The following is a 17,446-nucleotide window of genomic DNA, read 5'->3' on the forward strand; positions in this document are numbered from 1 at the left end:
AGGGAACCTGCTACTTTACTTCAGAATTCTGTTCCTCCAGACGAAGAAGACTTTCTCAATTAGAAAACTGCAACTTGGTTCCACCACATCCTGACTACTACAATACAGTTTCTCTACTCTTTCATTTTCCCCTTCCCCATTCCTTTACTGTACATAAAGTAACTGGTGTATGTGCAAAAGCATATTGCATTTTTTTAACTAAATGGCCAATGGTATGTTTTGATCGACATCAGATGGATATGGGATAGTATACTCAGCAAGTTATTTTGCTCTCACTGTTGAACAACAACAAAAAAAACTTAAAAATCCTTGCATACCTTGTTGCAAGGAGAATTTTAATGTTTTTCATTTATCATTGTAAAACCAAGGACAATTTTATACCTTTTTTGTACATAGCTATTATATGTAGGGGAATCTGTCTTTAAATAGGGATAAATTACTCTAAAAGAAATGAATCCTATAGTTTTTCCTTCAACTTAAGCGTCTTGTTTAAGTAAACTTCTTGTTTAAATAAATTTAGAGTATGTAGAAAGTAACAGTGCTAGTTTACTCTTTTCTAAGCACAGAAAGCAGATTATAAATATATTTATGACAACTTTTCAATTACATTAAAAGGTTATAAGGCAACAAACATAGAAAATTCTTTCTGAAACACCCAGGTTTTATACTGATTACAAAAACTAACATAGCCAATGCTTACTGACAGCTTATTATATATATAAGATAGTGTGCTAGGCACCTTACAAACCTTATACCTTATCTAACCCTATGCCATTAGGATTCCCATTATACAGATGAGAAAACTAAGGCTTAGAGATGTTCAATAACTTGCCTAAGATGAATTTTATTTGTACTGATATCTCTTTCCTATTTACCAGTCACATAGTAGCTAACTGATAACAGACTATATTGCCTGGGTTTTTCGATGATAGTTAAGAAGATACTTAGTTATTTTAACTATAAAGTTAAAAGATATATCACAGTGAAACCAATAATAGGAATTCTTGGAGAAATATGGTTTTTCTGTAGTTAAATTAGTCATAACTAGCTGAAGGTTAAGTAGATCACTCCAGTTCTTGATGAAAGTCTTCGTGAAATGTATTAATCCATTACTGTAGACTATAAGAAATGATTTAATGGTTGATTATTGAAGATTGTGCAGTAACTTGGGGTGATCATTCTGAATGTTCTCACTGTATCCTTAGAAATTGTCAGTTTGTGTGTATATTGATTTGTAATTTCTTGTAGAATGAAATTAGAAAATAACTTAGAATTGGGGCCTATTTTTCTTACAGGATTTTTTCTTAGTACACTTTTACTGATGTATATATATGCAGTATATATAGTTCATATATAGCAAATATAATGTATTTTTATATAATATATCATATATAATATATATTAGATTTTTTTGTATAATATAGACCCCTATGTATATCATTATGTATATTAGTTAAAATATAAACTAGTTAAGAAAACATGACGTTTCAGAGCTGTAGAAATTATTTTCACATGAAAATCACATATTTTCATTCAGTTTCTTCAATAAATTTTTGAGCAGACACTGCTGGATGCTGAGGATACAGAGGTATTCTGAAACAGATATGGTTCATACTGTCATGGAACTTTATATATATAGTCTGTCAGGTTAAAGGCTTTAATCTTATCTCAGTTTTTAGATAATTAATTCTTTTTTTTTTAGATAATTAAATTATTTCTGTATTTTATTTTCTATTTTAAAAACTGTTGCAGAAAAATGTTTAGTCATCCTAAAAGTGGATTTAACAAGTTTTCCCCCAATGTATGAAAGTCTATCTCACACCAAAGTACATGTTCTTAACCAATATATAGTCTTAGATCAGAAAAATACATTTCAAACAATTTTAAATCATTTTAAGAGATCAAAAAGCATCTTCTAAAAAAAAAGTTTTTATACTGTGAATACAGTGAAAACTGTAATTCAAATTAAATAGGAAGTACTAATCAAATCTAAGAAACCAACCCTCACATATGACCATGTTTCAATGCACTAGTTTAAGAAAAATTCATCAAGATATCATAAATGAATTCAAAACCTATAAAGCATTGTATGCTATTTGAGTACAACTTATCCCTAGGTATTTTGCTTGCCATTTCATAAATAAAATTTCTAAGTCATTTATGGTAGCAGAAGCAAGAAATTACAATACTACAGAATACCAACCAAGGCACCAGCTGCATAAAGCATTGCTTGATCATTAAGAAAATCTTTCTTTGCAGTATGATAGCAACTGTAAGCCAAATCATAATGCTGCACCAAAAAACATAAGTCAGCCATTTTCCTGATTTGAAGCTCTGGAGCTTCTGGTGGATACCTGTAAATACAAATTAAGTTAAGAAAGGAATTTATAATTTAAACCATTAAATATTATAAAATGTCTAAAAAGATGCCCAACTGTCCAAAACATAAGAAAAACTGATCCTGTTTGAAAAGAATTCTACCTCCAAGGAGAGAGTGTCGTTTCTCAAAGATATTCAGAAACAGAATGTTACATCCTTATTTATATAATTTATATCCCTATACTGAGAACTTCTCAACAGGAGGCAAGCATTTTCTCTATCGTCAAATTATGAAGTAAATAAATGATCAGTTCCATGTGACTCACCTTTATGTACAGCAGAAAAAAAAAGAAAATCTAAAAACAGATTTTATATTAAACAAAATTTCTAAATATATGCCATGTCTTAGAATTATTAGACGTCAATACTTTAATATAGTTATTAATGAATACTTAATCTAACTCCATCTTTTTACAAATAGGGAAACCGACCTAAAATAAAGTGACCCTCCTTATTGTTTATTTTTAGATATCCAATTATAGTTTTTTAATTTAATATAATTTACTTATGGTCACTATTCTTATCTACCCCAGCTTTGACCAATATGAAACTAAGAAACTAAAGAGACAGTCAATTTTTTGCAGAACATCATACAGTCAAACACTAATCAGAGTCAAATACAGGAAAACTAAAAACAATAATATTTTACTCACAGCAATCCAGATGTATTTTTTAGCTCATTAATGCTCTTTTCTGGAACTTTACTGCCACTAAACCATTTTTTAGTTGCAGAAAATAGAGATCGACTCAAACCTTTTCTTGATATTAGCTAAGAAAAAAGATTAAACATATTGACAAATATAAGAATTTAATATTTTTCTCTTACATACAAAAGAAAAAATTCTAAATAACTAAAGTTTTAAGAGTGAGCAAATGTGCATTTTAACAACATTGATTTAAAGAAAACTGTCCAAAATGCTGACAAAATCCCTAGTGAAAATAAATAAGCCTCTTCTAGGATTTAACAGAATTTCATCACTGATAGTAATGTTAATAAACCTTAATATTGGTCTATTTTTAAAACAAAAACTTAAATTCTTTAAATAACTTATACTACTATATTCTCAAGTTTACTATTTACTGAAATTTTTTAAAATACTAGTGCAAATAATTAAATCTTACCTGATCATTTAATTGCCGAATTGTTTTCTCTATATGTGGCAAGAGGCCCCGAAATGTGAACTCTTGTATAAACTGTCGAATTCTATCATGATCAGTAAGGGTTAAACATGCACCATGAATAATTCCAGCATTTGCTTTCTTTGTTTCATGTAATGATGAAGCAGATTTTACATGATCTGGGCCATCAATGCTGTTAGAAGAGTCACCAGATGGGTCCAATTGAAGCGGGTGAGTTCTAAAGTTGTTTGGTAAGCCATCTACTGAAAAACAAATCTTTCTTTTACTCTCAGAAAACAACAGAAAATTGTGATATTACTACCATAATACTAAAGAAAAGAAAGAATGTTGGAACCGTTTATCTTTCTGTATGTCCTAAGAAATCTAAAACAATAACATTAAAGTTTTCCCCCTAAAATTTTAGGACTTGGGTTAATACCTATTACATGTAATATAAATTTTTTAATTCATGTAAGGAAATGAAGAAATATAATGTTAAAATATAAAGAATTACTTTTAAATAGCACAACTAACCAATAAGAAAAATTATAACGAAAAATTTTTAAAGCTATCACTGTCTAAACTGTAATTTAAAATACAAAAATAAAGCTCTCAAGATCATGTGAATTGGGGGCATAATTAATGCTACACATAATATCTTCCCTTGCTTTCTACCAAAAAAAATTTTCATGAAGCCTGATATATTACTCTTAAAAAACAAATTTTTAAATGTCAAAAAACATCAAACTCAAATAACTCAATAAAATCTTCAGAGGAAAAGCTAACCTGTCCATTATCTTTTTTCATCATGAAAATTCCCCCATCTTTTACGTATAAAGATTTAACAACAGTGCATATTTTCAATCAAAAGAGAAACTTAGAGAAAGTATATCAAGACCTTTGACTTCGTTATCTAATCCATCCAATGAAAGCAAGTTACTATCAGAATTCTTATTTGAAGTTATAGTACAAGGGCCATCTTCATATGATTCCTATCAAAATAAAATTTAAACAACATTAATGGTTATATTTAATCATGTTTAAGATACCATCAAATTCATCAACAACTATGGTAAATCTCTTTTCTTTTTGCTACAGCAACTCTTTTCTTCCAATCCTCCAAATTCTTAACTTCTTCCATGTATCATACTCTACCACTTCAATCCACACCTACTATACTCTTAAATTCTGTTTCACATGCAACCTACTATCCTCATTCTTCTGAATTCAAGTTACTTCTATCTCAGTTTTTCTGTTTATATGTGATATGCACATGCTTATATGAATACCTGTATATGTATCTATGTAAGGAATAATGGCAAGACAGATGGACTACTAGAGTCAAGCAGGGGTAAAAAAATAAGGATGGTATGGAATCTGCTGGATCACAGATGCAGCGTTAATAGGTTGGAGTGCATTCTGAATACACAGAAGTGTTTTGGAAAAATATCCAATGCAACGTTTACTTGTAAAAAGGGCACTGATTTCAGCCAACAAAAAAAAACTTTAAAAATATGGGGCTTCCCTGGTGGTGCAGCGGTTGAGAGTCCGCCTGCCGATGCAGGGGACACGGGTTCATGCCCCAGTCCGGGAAGATCCCACATGCCGCGGAGCAGCTGGGCCCGTGAGCCATGGCCGCTGAGCCGGCACGTCCGGAGCCTATGCTCCGTAACGGGAGAGGCCACAACAGTGAGAGGCCTGTGTACAGAAAAAAATAAATAAATAAATAAAAATTAAAAAAATAAAAATAAAAATACCCAGACTACTCCATGAGACCACTAATACTGTGAGGTATTATTCTGAGTGCCAGACTTTGAGAAAAATATATAAACTAGAACTTAATAAGAGGAACGTGGTCAGAACAAGAAACAGTCTAAAAACAACATTTAAGAAAGAGTTGAAAAAACAGTATATTTAGCCTAGAAGAATATTTTAAAAGACATGAGAGCTATCTTTTATAATTTGAAAGTTGTCTTAATGGAAAACTGATATGGTCCCTATAAGATTGAGTACAAGCAAAGGGAGAAAAATTCTGGTTGATCCTCAAGCTGCTCAGACATGGAACAGGTCACCTGAGAAGACAATGAGTACTTTTACTAGATGAGGTCATTTATAGGTTTAAAGGAAATTAAAGCATTAGAACAGGGGTTGGATTTGACAGCCTTTAAACTATCCTTCAATCCTGGGCTTCTAGGATTCTAAGCTGTAGAATTTCTATAGCTCTGTCTTCTATTAAAAGTTCTCCAACCAGACAATCTGACTTATTATGTTCCCTTTCCCAACCTAAGATGGCTGGATTCTAAATTGAATATTTCAACACTATTCCTATTCAGAGTGTGGCCCTGAAACACCATTTAGAGTTCCTCCACATCCAACTGGTTCTTTTCTCTCAGACACCTTTCCTCAGCGTTATCTTAAAGAAGGTCAACAATCATCTCAATATTAAAGTGAGTAAAACTGGATTAAAAATTCCATATATAAGAAAGAAAAGTAAGGCAAATAAACAGATTATTAAACAATATTTATATTAGAACATCAAAAACTACATGAACTTTCTAATTCATATTTCTTAAAATAATATCACATCAAGCACATAATGTAGTTTAACTGTACAAAATATAAATATATTTTCCATTTACTTAAGAAATCCTCTTTCTAAACAAAAAACAGTCAACTCTTGATTATCTGAACTAAGCATAGGAACTTGGCATTTGACCACTACCAAGTGGCATAAAATTCTACCTTAAAAGTTGGACAGGATGTGAAACCTTACACCCACACGCATTAGCCAACAGACAACAATTAACATTAGTCTAGAACTCTATATTAGAAGAGTTGATTAGGAAGAAACAAAACTTCCTGGAAATTCAAAAGAAAAGAAAATCAGAGGAAAGTTAGGGAAAAAAGCCCACCCACCTAAAAAGTATGAGCTCCAAAAGGTGGCCATAAGAACAGCATGTTGAAAATGAAGGAAGGCAACCCCAGAGCATGTGGATAATAAAGAATTGACTGTAAGCATTCATAATGAATTAAATGTACAAGCCAAAAATTCTATTCTCTACATGTTTAGTCAATCTAATTCAATTCTTAATGTATAATTCACTTTTCATCATTTTTTTTCTTTTGGCTGCGTTGCACGTCATGCAGGATGGGATCTTAGTTCCCGGAGCAGGGATCAAACCCACGCCCCCTGCAGTGGAAGCGTGGAGTTTTAACCACTGGACTGCCAGAGAAGTCCCCACTTTTCATCTTTTAAGAAAACAATCAATTAACACTGATATTATATATCTGAAAGGTATACACCTAAGGGATTACTGCAGTTAGTTAAAAACAGCTTCCGAACTACTGACTTAAGAGCTCACATACTGAGGGATCAAAACTAGCCAGATTCCACAAAATAACTATTAGTAATTCTACAAATTCTACAGTGATACCATTAGCCATAAAACTGAAATACAGCTTCTGTAGTTTGCTTCATTGTTGTTTTTTACATATACCTGGTTTTGAATACTATTTTTCTGGAGATACTGACTCCAAGGATCTGGTATCTGTTCATCTGATGCTCGATTAGGTGTTCGAGAATTAATTTTAAGTAAATAGCAACCCTGAGTTCCATATTTCTGTTTCATTTCTTCATAAATTGATTCAGCTCTAAAATAAAAAATGGAAAAGTTTGTAGCCAATGGGGAGCAGACCTTAGGCAATAATAAATATTAAAATAATACAAAAACCATGAAAAAATAGTCCCCAAAAAAGACAGAACAAAACGTTAGAGGTAGAATAATTTAAAAAACGAAAAGTTCATGATCCTAACTGAAATTCAGCTAGCTTGGTCATCACCTTAAAGCACAGTTACCGAAGTATGCGTCATGGAATAAAATTTTGCAAGATACTCTTATGTTAGTCAAACAGAAAGTTTTGGTGGTCAAACTAGTTTGGGGAACTACAGTAAGCAAGCCAACCAGTTTCTTTTGCAGCAGACCACCTCAGAGCCTTCCATTTGCTAACATGTACTGTGATTTTCCAAAGAGTGGCTTCAAACTTATAGATCAGAAACTCTTTCAACTATGGGAACTAGTCTTCAGGAAATACAACTTTGCGAAAGTCTGTCTTAGAGAACAGACACTTATCAAAAAATGTAAGTGCTAAATAACAAAACAGAGCAGAGCATCCCCCAAAAAATCAGCTTTCACTGCCAGAGCTTCCAAAGGGACACAGTGCAGAGGAAGGAAAAAGGGAAAACGCAAGAAAAGCGGCCAAAATATTTATTATATAAAAATCCACCCTTTCTCTTGCAAAATTTCTAATAGCTGGATCCATGAGCTAATCTCAGATACAACAAAAAGCAGTTGATTTCCTTACTTTTAGTTAACTAGACTTGCTAGTTAGTGGGAGACAAGATAAGTCAAATGATAAGTCAGCCTAAGAATCAAAGAGTACATTCTGATGGAAAATGGAATTTTGGTACAGAGAGCTAACCTGATTTAAATAGCTTTTTTTTTTTTTTTAACCAATCAGCCATCTGGTGCCAAAAAGCACATGGATGATCCTGTATCACATTCAAATGCAGAAGCTAATACTATACAAATAACAAGCCTAACAAATAATTAAATCATATTACACACTATAAAATGAAGGCTGGATAAATAAAATAGTTATAAATTTGTATAAACACAGATATAAGTATACGTGTATGTATATACACTCAAGTACAATAAACTAAACGTCTACTTGCTTTACCAATGACACTGCTAAGCATAAGAACCACTGATCTAATACTGCAATTATCACTTAAATATCCAAGTTATAAACATCCAATATGGAAGATATTTACCATATTCAAATGATAGAAACTAATTTTAATAGCCAGTTCAAATTATTTCTATTTATATAGTACACTTTATCCAATAGGCTACAGATTGTTTATGATGTCAAAAAGATCCTAAAGATTAGTAACCCTCAGAACAATTCTGTGGTCTTACAGAGGAAAATTTATTTTAAAATGATGGATTGTGCTCATAACAAGGGCAAGAAATAATTATTTAATTGCATATCCTAAACAGCACTGAGATATCAGAATAACAGTTTGAAACAACAGATTAATTTGATCCACATCCTGAACCAAAATTCAAAATAAACTGCAAAGCCACAAAAGTAAAATTGTTTTAATATTATCTTATTTTTCAAGAACTCATCTTTAAAGATGTTTATTCTCTTATCCCAAAGATAAAAGGACTATGGCAAATCACTAATAATGAACATTAAAGGGAACATAAGAAAGAAGTGCTTGGATGTTTCTCAGACTGTGAAAAACATCAAGGCTAAAAATATAAAGTGATGAGAAAGTGAAGAGTGAAAAAAGCAGTGCCTATAAGCCAGGAAGTGAAAAATCAGAGAAAAACTGGGAAAGAGAAAAGAGAAAAAAATGAGAAATAATATTATACAAAGTGAGAAATAACAGTGAAGATCTATAGGTATAAAATGGCAAGCACTTGTGAACAAAGATTACAATAGAGATATACATTGAAAGAAAATTTTGGGTAAGCATATGAAATATAACATAAAATGATGTAGCTGTTGAATATAACTCCAAATAAAAGATATAGTTAAATGTTTTATTAATGAATTTTTACTTTCTTGGATGAAAAATATATCAAAAACTTAAGGCATGTCCAAATTAACATTAACTCATTTAACAGGAAATTATTTAAAATTTAAAAAATAAAAAAGCTTACCTCTGTTCATCTCCTGCACTTACATCATGTAAAAGTACATAATATTTAAGTGTATTTGGTATAAACCACTTGGGGTAGGAATAATCATTGTTGTGCTGAATTCGATGCTGTTCATGTGACAACTTTGAAAACTGTTCCATAGGTTCAGCTTCACTAGACGACGTCACCAACATACCTTGTAAATCATATTAAGGTAATTATCACTTATCACTTAATAATAAATATTATCCTATTAATATAAACTTTAGGGAGATATTTTTTGAGCTAAAAAAATCTGATTTTACAGGTTTTCCTGCAAGCATAAAACATTGATAATTTCTTCAATATTTCTAAGTAATTCAAGGTTCTAAATAATAAAGCTATTTTGTTGGTAGTTTTTTAGATCATTTATATATGAAATAAGGAAATCCATGAAAATGAAAATGGACAATATGAAAATTGTGCAACTATCAACATAATGAAAAATTCTGCTGAATCTTGCATCTCTCCGTTCCATCTCACTGTGATCTCATATTCTATCCCATCTCAACTTTTCACTGTAACTGCATTAAGAAAATGAAAGTCATAACTGTCAAAGTAGGTTAATAGCTATAAAACAGATTACTAAAAAAATGGATAACTGTTTTTAAATATGAGCTTTTGCATAAGCAATTAATTTTGAAGCAATCAGCAAAAGCAGTTAACACCGACAGTTTACATTTTTTCTTTCTAAAATAGCTTAAAAACATATTAAGCATGAAATAATCAAGTTGGGTGATAAAGAAAAATAAGCAAGTCCTTAGTATTCTTATTTTTTAATCAAAAATTAGTTACACCAGTCTTGTATCTAGGATGCCATTTAACAAAGACAGCAATAAAACTTGTAGCATCATCAATAATTTCTCCATCTCTATATCCTCTCAACAATTTTGCCTTCATATAACTCTTTCTGAGATTAATAACTTCCAAAACATTTGATTTTAAAAGAACATAAAAGTCAAAGGATACATGCTAAATAGTGGTTCAGAAATTCATGATCTGATGCTGGCATCGATTGAAGAAAGGTCTCTCTGTAAGACTCAAACCATGGAGTAGTAGCTAAAGTTAACAATAAATAAACCAGTTAAAATTCCTCAGTAGAATCCGTTTACAACAGACAAAATTTCAAGTCCATTTTCCTAAAAGGTATGAAACATCATTTCTAGCAATACACAAGCATTTTTCACTTTTGCTTTAAGATACATATGTAATGTATGCGTATAAGCCATACACACAAATATATTCATAAATGGCAGTATATATATTTGCAAAAATAAAACTGACCTATTCCTAAACCTACCCAATGATCCCACAGCTTACTTATTAATGCTTTCAATGTTAGCTACATGAATAATCAGATTTTAGAACTAAAGTTTTATATCCCTGCCACTAGTCATGTTGTCGTAAGTAGCTCCTTTATATAAATGGTATTATTTCCGAACAGTGGTTCTCAACCAAGAGTGATCGTGACCCCCAGCAAACATTTGGCAATGTCAGGAGATACTCTGAGCTGTCACAACCAGGGATAGGGAGGGGGTGCTACTGGCATCTAGGGAAATAGGTCAGGAATGATGGAATGATGCAGTACAGCCTACAATGAGGAGAACAAGACAGCACCCCCCGACCCCAGCAAAGAACTATTTGTTCAAAATGTCAACAGTGGTGAGGCTGACAAACCCTACTTTATAATTTGATTACTTGAGTATGATAGCAACTAAACCTCTTCAAATGGAATTTCAAAGCATACTTACCTTATAATCAAACACAAAGACGTGTGTTTTCACTTTTTGTATACATGTATATGATGTGATTCTTAAAATTTCAAATCTCTCTTGCTCCATGCTAAGCATTTTACATTAAAACTATTCTAGGGCTGCCCTGGTGGCGCAGTGGTTGAGAGTCTGCCTGTCAATGCAGGGGACACGGGTTCGTGCCCCAATCCGGGAAGGTCCCGCATGCCGCGGAGCAGCTGGGCCCGTGAGCCATGGCCGCTGAGCCTGCGCGTCCGGAGCCTGTGCTCCGCAACGGGAGAGGCCACAACAGTGAGAGGCCCGAGTACCACAAAAAAAAAAAAAAAAAAAAAACTATTCTAATGTTAAAAATTTAAATTTAGTTAAACTTAGTCATTTCATTAGGTTTAAGCAGATTATCTAAATCAGTTTTACTAAAAGGATACACCATTCCTATTTACTTATGCTGACTATAAAACCTTGTGTACTTTTTTGTCTTATTCTTAGAATCACTGAAAACACAGCAAGTATATTTTCTGTTTACATTATAATACTACATTAAACGACTGGGAAGGTTGAAGAAAAAAAGCTATTCATTTTGACCGAATAGCATATCCAACCTGGTGCCATATATACAGAAAAACTTTAATTGCAAGAAATGCCTATGAGAATAACCCACATATTGTTTAGGAGGGCTATTACAAAAATCTCATGTTCATTGCTATAAAAGAGGGGGAAAAACATTCCCAGAAACAGTACAATATATATGAAAAGTGGCAAAAATTGGAGAATGAATGACAAGGATTAGTCTGTTAAAACAGGAAAGCAATTTTCTTACCAACCAGTAAATATATCTTCCCCCCCCAAATGAATCAAAATTAGTCTCTATCTTGAAAATTAGTATTAATTTTCATTTAATACCAATGCCAAGAAAATATAAAGATTAGATAATGAAAATTTTAAAGAAGAAGCAATCTCCACAGATGGGAGAAATGACTTTATCAGCTTTGATTATTTTTCTGTTTGTTGCTTCAATGATGCAACATTAACAAATTATTAACAAATTAACAAATAACAGTAAGTTGTAGACATATGTAGACACATGAAGACATACGTAGACATATAAAATGTAGACATATGAAAAGGGGTTTGTTTCACGGTGGGCTGGGGAGTTCTGAATAAACAAATTAGGTCTTCCAAATCCATTGCAACACTATCTGGAATAAAAGACTAGAAAACCTACATGTCCATCGGGGGGCACATTAAATGGAGGCACTATGCAGCTTTAAGAGAAAGGGGAAAATCTATATATATTACTATGAAGTGCTCCCAGGATACATTAAGTGAAAAAAGGCAACAGCAGAAAAGTATACATTTTTGTGAAAGGGAAGAAGATACAGAAAGCCACACATGTATTAGCTTATATTGTCAAAGAGAAATAACAGAAGGATAAATGCCACCAACAAATGCCATCATGTGTAAGAGAAAGAAGAAAGAACAGATGAGAAAGGGTAAGGGACTGAACAGAAGCTAGACCTCTGTAAATGTACCTTGTTTCACAGTTTTGACTTTGGAACAATATAAATGTCTACATAACTAAAATTAAAAAGAAAAAAAGCAAGTACACACATGTAGGAGTTCTTAAACGGAAATAATACTTTCTAAATACTGGTGCAAGAAAACACTCGGTACTCAACAAAGAATATAAGGAGCACAGGAAAATCTTCTAAATGTATATGGCAGAAGTGGGTTTTATCCTTCAGGTGGGTCACATTCAGGTTGATAAGGTAAGTTTTTCCCTCGGCCACATGTTTCCTTGAAGGGCTAGAAGTCTCCCTTTATTTTTCTTACATGTCAATAAGTCTAGGGCATCTTTCTTTTTTGCTGTTTCTAGTGACATTTTTGAAGAAAGTAGAAAAAAATAAGTTTATTATTTTTTTTATTAACAAAAGACTAACATTTAGTGACAATTCTCTTCCCTTAAAAATTCTCTTGTACTTATTTTGGGATGAAATCAGTATTTTGCTCATACTCCTTTCCATCTCTACATGTTCTTTGGTTGGAATTGAAACAGCAACCATGTTATCCTACCAGTTCAAGTTTCCCTATGCAGAAGGTACTTTTCCCTTGGTAAGACGGGTAAGGAAGGCAGCTTAAGAGCTGAAAAACAACATAATGCTCTACATCCTCCACTCACACTCACAAAATGCAGCCCTCTCTCTCTCCCCATTTCTTCTTTGTTCCCTTCTTAGTGCCAGTAGCTTCGGACACAGAGTTACTAGTGTTCCAATACATATCTAACAAGGGCTGCCGGCAGTGAGCAAGACCTAGAGCAACTCTGGTCCTCCTTCCACTGAAACCAAATACTATCATTAGAAATCCCAAATCTGCCAGTAAAAAAGACTGACTACCCTAAACATAAATGTCACCTGTAAATCACATATTTTCCCTTTCTAATCATTCACAAAAGTTGAAAGTACCTGAAAACCACCATTAACACTAAACAAAAAAGCACTAAGAAATATTACAAATTCCACACAATGTTGTCACTTGATTATAACTTTAGATAAACAGTAGTACCAAAGCTTAGTATATTTCAGAATGAAAATATTCAAGTAAGGAAAAGAAATCAGATAATTAGATGCTGTATAATTATTTAATTCTTTAAAATACAGTTTCAAGGTCAAAAATACTTGACAACACAGTGATTATCAGAATATATGGTTTAATTCAGAGTATCTTAGACTACAAAAGCACCAACAAACTAAAACCAGAACTCATATAAAATTTATGAGCATTTTGCAAATCAAATCTTAAATAATATGAAGAGCTAAGGAATACTAACCTTGTATTTTAACAACAACCTTGAGAACTATCCTTGAAGAGAATATTTCTAATCAAGTGTTTTCAGAAAAATCAGCAAAAATCAAAGTATTCTAAAGAGATGAGAGTCATGATTACTTATGCCCAATTATTAAATTTCTCACATACCACAGGAGAAGGCTTTTTAAAACAGGTTGTCCTTTATTGAAACTATATTCCTTTTAACCCTCAGTATATCAGGAAAAATAGTCACTGCATTTACTATCTGGATCTAACTGACCCTTGATACTTCATTGTATTTTTAATTCATTTTACAAATTATTTACAGAATTAAGACTAAAACCATAACAAACTTTTTAATAAATTTTAGTAAAACAAACTCCAATTGTATTCCATATATTCCCCGTTTTAAAGATACATGCCTCAGTTGGGCAATGTTTTTTGAATGCAACTAACTGTTCATCAACTATCACGCACAAACCTAGAACACATCCATCATGTAAATACCAATTCCAGATTCAAACACATCTCTAACAACTTCTAGTTTATCATTACTTCTGGTTCTTCTTGCACTTGCATAGTCAAGGTGCAATATTTTGGAAAAATGTGATGGCTCATATTCGCTGAAAAGAAAAAGTTCACTCCATTTGCTCCATCACTGCAAAACGTTTTCATTCTTTAGACTTCTAAACAGCAAACAGAACGATCAAGCTAATAAATTTTTTACTCTACATCATCTAATTCTTTCAGATTACCTTCATACACATACCTGCTTTCAGCATTTGTCCACTTACAAACTGTATCAAGTAAATTTTGTTACACAAACATCATAAAAGATGAAAGAATACAGTCACATGTCCTTTAACAAAATGGGATGGTCTAGGTTATCATCTCAAAATATTGTGTGAAGTCTTTCCTGCTAAATTAGTGATTAGCTGGATGAAAATACTGTATTTTCTTTTTGTTCTTAGAAATACATTGTTCACTCATCAGTTCTTGAGCTCGAGAAAAATTGTCCTGGATACTGTCATCTGAAGACTCACAGACTGGGATTTCTGTATATGATAAATTTCACCATTGTCATCAGAGTCTAATAAAGTAGGTAGCCACTAGCCACATGTGGCTAGTGGGCACCTGAAATGTAGCTTGTCTGACTGAGGTGTGCTATAGGCGTAAAATACACGTAAGATTTCTAAGACAATACAAAAAAAGAATAAAATTTTCCATTTATTACATTTGAAATGATAATATTTTTTTGTGTATATATATATATATATATATATATAAACTGGAATTAAATTAAATATATTATTAAAATTAATTTCACCAGTTTCTTTTTACATTGTGGGTTTTTTTTTTGGCCACAATGCACAGCTTGTGGGATCTAGTTCGCCTACAGGGATTGAACCTGGGTGCTCAGCAGTGAAAGCGCAGAGTCCTAACCACTGGACCACTAGGGAATGCCCTATTTTTACATTCTTTATTGTAGCTACAGAACACTGAAAATAATGTAAATGGCTTACATATTTCTATTAGACAGTGTTAGTCTAAAATGCTATATGTCTGGCTTCCCTGATGGCACAGTGGTTAAGAATCCACCTGACAATGCAGGGGACATGGGTTCGAACCTGGTCCGGGAAGATCCCACATGCTGCGGAGCAACTAAGTCCGTGCGCCACAACTACTAAGCCTGCACTCTACAGCCTGTGAACCACAACTACTGAGCCAGCGCACCACAACTACTGAAGCCCGCGCACCTAGAGCCCATGCTCCGCAACAAGAGAAGCCACCGCAATAAGAAGCCCACACACCACAACGAAGAGTAACCCCCACTCGCCGCAACTAGAGAAAGCCCGAACGCAGCAACGAAGACTCAACACAGCCAAATATAAATAAATAAATAAGCAAATTTATATTAAAAACAAAAGAAGAGTAAACACAATAGGGACTTCCCTGGTGGTCCAGTGGATAAGAATCCGCCTTCCAATGTAGGGGATGCGGGTTCCATCCCTGGTTGTGGAACTAAGATACCACGTGTCGCAGGGCAACTAAGCCCACACAGCGCAACTACTGAGCCTGCATACCACAACAAAAGATCCCGCATGCTGCAACAAAGATCTCATGTGCTGCAACTAAGACCCAACGCAGCCAAATAATAAAATTTGAAAAAAAATTTTTAATTGCCTTAAATAAAAAAGTAAACACAATAAGACAGTAGATGATAGGATAGATAAAAGTTAACTCCGTTTTAGAAAAATTAGACAGAAATGCTAATAATAGTAGTAGCTAAATGGAAAAAAAGACAATAGGCAAGGAGTGGAGTGTAAACAATCTGGAACAGACCACCACAGGAAATAACTGTATATAATGAAGATTCTTTCAATTCCATCATTGTGTCTTTCCAATTACTGTACTAAGGAACACTAGCTTTTTTTTTTTTTTTTAATTTATTTATTTATTATTATTATTATTTTGCGGTACGCGGGCCTCTCACTGTTGTGCCCTCTCCTGTTGCGGAGCACAGGCTCCGGACGCGCAGGCTCAGCGGCCATGGCTCACGGGCCTAGCCACTCCGCGGCATGTGGGATCTTCCCAGACTGGGGCACGAACCCGCGTCCCCTGCATCGGCAGGCGGACTCTCAACCACTGCGCCACCAGGGAAGCCCCAGGAACACTAGCTTTAATTGACCAATCTGATGAAGAAAACATGGCACTGTTAAGCCAAGCTTATGAGGTAAATATCTAACATGTATTTCATAAATAGAATGCATGAAAAGCATGATGACTCACATTAATTGTAAAAACTAGAAGCGTATTTCTAGACAAGCAGAGAATTAATCTTATTTACAATGGATAAAACCACTCTCATATCTCCAAAGAGAAGTATTCTGTTATAACAGAATCTTATTAAAATGAATTCAGTCCTTCATATCACATTCCCAGTCTTCAAGACCAACATAAAAATAAAGCTAAAGGGAGGTGCCTTAAGGAGCAGGGAAAGAACCTGAAGAAATTGTTTTCTTCTGTAATTTGTCCTAACCACTTGGAATTCTTTTTTAAAATCTGCCTAAGGAGTTCAGCTATAGTAATGCCTCCACCCACTTTTATTTATTTATTTATTTATTTTTATTTTTTTTTTTTTTTGCGGTACGCGGGCCTCTCACTGTTGTGGCCTCTCCCATTGCGGAGCACAGGCTCCGGACGCGCAGGCTCAGCGGCCATGGCTCACGGGCCTAGCCGCTCCGCGGCATGTGGGATCCTCCCGGACCGGGGCACGAACCCATGTCCCCTGCATCGGCAGGCGGACTCTCAACCACAGCGCCACCAGGGAAGCCCTCCACCCACTTTTAAAAGCAAATGGCACTGAATCTTTCCTTATGTGGAGATGTTGGCAGGGACCTGAGAATGTAAGTAATATAATTAGATAAAATTTCTCACAACCAAATCATGACCACATTGTTCCTATAAACTATCTATACCAAACCACTTTAACAGACTATCAAAAAATAAATACGCCAATCCCTAATATACAGGCAACCAGACACTGGATTTGAGAATCTTTCTCTAAAGATAATTAAATGGCCCCAAATAATTCATAGTGAGAAGGGACTTCCTTGGTGGTCCAGTGGTTAAGACTTCGAG

General features: G+C 33.7%; 1 protein-coding gene across 2 annotated transcripts in view; it reads right to left on the bottom strand.

Moving 5' to 3' along the window:
• The window catches only part of TRAPPC8 (trafficking protein particle complex subunit 8), a gene marked incomplete at both ends in the record, with an annotated part of 90,348 nt that overhangs the window by 63,342 nt on the left and 9,560 nt on the right, over positions 1-17,446 (bottom strand). Inside the window, 7 exons of one of the 2 annotated variants that reach the window (XM_079717447.1) lie at positions 2,204-2,354; positions 3,033-3,148; positions 3,502-3,758; positions 4,397-4,490; positions 6,996-7,149; positions 9,234-9,408; positions 10,221-10,310. In XM_079717447.1, coding sequence (XP_079573573.1) covers positions 2,204-2,354; positions 3,033-3,148; positions 3,502-3,758; positions 4,397-4,490; positions 6,996-7,149; positions 9,234-9,408; positions 10,221-10,310 — 1,037 coding nt within the window. Of the gene's footprint in view, positions 1-2,203; positions 2,355-3,032; positions 3,149-3,501; positions 3,762-4,396; positions 4,491-6,995; positions 7,150-9,233; positions 9,409-10,220; positions 10,311-17,446 lie in introns of both variants that reach the window. The other variant, XM_079717446.1, reaches the window with a different exon arrangement.

This window comes from Hyperoodon ampullatus, assembly GCF_949752795.1.
Source record: "Hyperoodon ampullatus genome assembly, chromosome: 13".
In the NCBI taxonomy this organism is placed as follows: Eukaryota; Metazoa; Chordata; class Mammalia; order Artiodactyla; family Ziphiidae; genus Hyperoodon; species Hyperoodon ampullatus.